General features: G+C 41.3%; 1 protein-coding gene across 1 annotated transcript; it reads left to right on the forward strand.

Moving 5' to 3' along the window:
- The first annotated feature begins 448 nt into the window (after positions 1–448).
- LOC131695288 (actin-5C-like) lies at positions 449–2,311 on the forward strand. Its single transcript, XM_058983758.1, has 2 exons — positions 449–1,154; positions 1,522–2,311. Exons 1-2 carry the CDS (start codon positions 576–578, stop codon positions 2,074–2,076), a joined length of 1,134 nt encoding a protein of 377 aa, XP_058839741.1. The 5' UTR covers positions 449–575; the 3' UTR covers positions 2,077–2,311.
- Positions 2,312–3,791: the final 1,480 nt, after the last annotated feature.

Genomic DNA, 3,791 nt, shown 5'->3' on the forward strand with positions numbered 1-3,791 from the left:
GACTTAGGACAAATTTTTGGGTTATTAAGACAGATTTTAAGAAGTAGACGACCATGTTCAAAAATGAAATGTAAAGGCATTTTTAAAATGTAACTTTTTACTGGAAGGAGATAGACAGTTTGAGTCTTCAGCAAAGTTGCAGACAATGTAATTTAAATTAATTTAATTGGAGATACTAACTCTCTTTCTACAGCCTTTTCGTTGGTATGAATGTTATATCTTCCCATGAACCCCCTAAAAAATCAGTTTATTTAAAATAACTTTTGTCGTATTCATGTTCCTACAACAATGTTCTTCACAATGTTTTAGATATTGTAAAAACCCACAACTTTGCTGAATATTTTAAGACGATCTGATGTTTATAGAAAGAATTGGAACTGTTTCTTTGATTCGCTCCCCTTCGTTCGAGCCAGGTAGTCGCGCGTGTGTTTCTCTCGTGTCAAACCGCCAGAGTAAAGTACCTACTCCTTGGAATACCAGTGGTTCCTGGACTGGCTGACTGACTACCGGTGTGCAACTTCTGCAGCAGATCTCGTTTGGACTTGGAACCGGAAAAAAGCTTCCCCGATATCAACATGTGTGACGAAGAGGTTACCGCACTCGTTGTCGACAATGGATCCGGTATGTGCAAGGCCGGTTTCGCCGGTGACGATGCACCCCGAGCCGTCTTCCCCTCGATCGTGGGTCGCCCCCGGCACCAGGGCGTAATGGTCGGTATGGGCCAGAAGGATTCGTACGTCGGTGATGAGGCGCAGAGCAAGCGTGGTATCCTGACGCTCAAGTACCCGATCGAGCACGGTATCGTCACAAACTGGGACGATATGGAGAAGATCTGGCATCACACCTTCTACAACGAGCTGCGTGTTGCCCCCGAGGAGCACCCGATTCTGCTGCCAGAGGCCCCGCTCAACCCGAAGGCCAACCGTGAGAAGATGACACAGATCATGTTCGAAACGTTCAACACACCGGCCATGTACGTTGCCATCCAGGCCGTGCTATCGCTGTACGCCTCCGGTCGTACCACCGGTATTGTGCTCGATTCTGGTGACGATGTCTCGCACACAGTCCCCATCTACGAGGGTTACGCTCTGCCACACGCTATCCTCCGTCTGGATTTGGCCGGTCGCGATCTGACCGACTATCTGATGAAGACTGTATCGATTTTGTTGGCTATTTTCGGCAAATTTGAGACTAAGAGAAACGAAAGCAATGAAATTGAAAGACGGATAGGTATTCTAGAGCGAATCAGTTATAAACTTAGAACGGAAAACTAGAACTAGGCAGGCTCATATGGGCATGATCGAAAGGAAATGTGAAGAATTTTTTGCCTTCTGCAAAGTAGGAGTTGGGCGTTTCATCCAAGTCTACCGCATGGTCTATGGTAGAACATAACTCATCATCATGTTTTACCGCCGACGCCGGTATTTGAGACTAAGAGTCTCAAATTTGCCGAAAATAGCCAACAAAATCGATACAGTAGAACCTTGCGGCAATTAAAACATAGTAACATATCTGATGAAGATCCTAACCGAGCGTGGCTATTCGTTCACCACCACTGCCGAGCGTGAAATTGTTCGTGACATCAAGGAAAAGCTCTGCTACGTTTCCCTCGACTTCGAACAGGAAATGGCCACCGCTGCCTCGTCCTCCTCGCTGGAGAAATTCTACGAACTTCCCGACGGACAGGTCATCACCATCGGCAACGAACGTTTCCGTTGTCCGGAAGCTCTATTCCAGCCCTCGTTCCTGGGTATGGAAGCGTGCGGTATTCACGAGACAACCTACAACTCGATCATGAAGTGCGACGTCGAACTCCGAAAGGATCTGTATGCCAACACAGTATTATCCGGTGGTACCACCATGTACCCAGGCATTGCCGATCGCATGCAGAAGGAAATCACAGCCCTTGCCCCGTCGACGATAAAAATCAAGATCATTGCCCCACCAGAGCGCAAATACTCCGTCTGGATCGGTGGTTCCATTCTGGCTTCGCTGTCCACCTTCCAGCAGATGTGGATCTCCAAGCAGGAATACGACGAATCCGGCCCATCCATTGTTCACAGGAAGTGCTTCTAAGCTGTCACAAGCTACTAGCACTAACTGTAACAATAATAACAACAGCAACACTCTTTTACCAACAACAACATCAATGAGGAAACAACAGCAACAGCAGCAACAAGAACTACTACTACTATACAAACAGCGCAAAGTGAAGCGAAAATACACGAGAGAGATTACAAGAACAACAACAGCAACAAGATCATTTCCAGCACGAAGAGGAAGAAGACACAGTAAAAAAGACACATTTGAGGAAAAAACTTAAAATAAAAAGACAATTAAAAATGTCATATTTCTTAACAAGTTTTCTAAAAAAGTTGCAAAAATATGCAAATGAAATAATATTATCTTGAAAGTACTAACAATCTACTACAAAATCCTGAAGTAGTGGTTAGTATCTGTTTGTATCCAAGAATGTTATAAAAGAATGAAACGGCGAGCATTTGAGTTTTTTCTTCAGCGCTACCTGGCTTCATTATATTCAACTATTTTATATGTACTGTATTCAAAATTATTTTAGTTATTATAATCAATTAATGAGTTATTGTAATAGTAATTAATTTAACAAAAAGTGCTCATAGTTCCATTGGAAACTGTGTGAAGAAGTACTGTACAAATTTTTGAAATAATTGGCCAGTAGATTCTGAGTTATGATGCACACTTACTTTCTAAAAGTCTCCTCCATAGATTCACTCTCAATTATTTTCAATATTTTGCCACGAAAATTAGAGAAATTAAGTTCAAATGTTACATTGTTATATGCAAATTGACTAACGCTTTGTGTATCATCAAAATATATTAGCAGTTTTCACCGAATGAACCTAATCTCTTACACCCCTCGTACACATTTTTACATGATTATTTACTTGGTATATTGTAAAACGTGTATAAGTGCAAAATTGAAATAAAGCAACTTCGATATTCATTGTTCATCGGATGCTTCTATTCTATTTAATCTATATATTCCTGACAATAAATTTTGTGTTAGGCATTTCAGTATACTTTCAGTTTTTCAAGCATTTTCATGTAGCCGTTTATTAGTTAGTGATTTTGTTTGTCGTCGAAATTGGTAAACGTAAGTTGGTGCAGTTTTCGAGTAAAACCGAGGACGATCCAAATAAATATTTGCATAACAACGCAGACAAAAGTTCATCGAAAGAGGATAAGATAACTAGATCATCAACATTCTATTGTAGACCTTTACTACTTTCCCATTATTTAAGATTGAAACGCCGTTAGAACTCAAATACTCGCCATTTCATTTGTGCGCAACATTCTTGAATACCAACGGATACTAACCATTCCTTCATGACTTTTCAGTAGATTGATAGCAGACTTGTTATAAACACTTCAACACACTATGAGGACTAATATCCCTCCCTCAGGTTGAGGTAGAAAAGAATGATGCAGCGGGAGCATCTCTACCGTTGTGTGTGATGACCCGAAAAATGAGAGAGTTTCTCTCTTGCTCAACGGAATGATGCAGACAAATATTTTATCACGCATGAGATGTTTGCTCCGTGGAGGAGAGTGGGCTACACCTCATAATGATTCAAGAGGAGTTTGTGATGTCCTCACACGCGTTGTGAGGAGGTAATGATTAGTAGCTGTGAGCTTTTGTTGTATGCGCTGATGCGTCTGCGAAGCTTATTTCTGATGTGTATTTTTTGTTTATGGAATAAATGTATAGTTAAGCGTTGTATGAAGCAATTCAACTGTTTAAATATATACAT

This window comes from Topomyia yanbarensis, unplaced genomic scaffold (genome assembly GCF_030247195.1).
Source record: "Topomyia yanbarensis strain Yona2022 unplaced genomic scaffold, ASM3024719v1 HiC_scaffold_318, whole genome shotgun sequence".
NCBI classification, from domain to species: domain Eukaryota; kingdom Metazoa; phylum Arthropoda; class Insecta; order Diptera; family Culicidae; genus Topomyia; species Topomyia yanbarensis.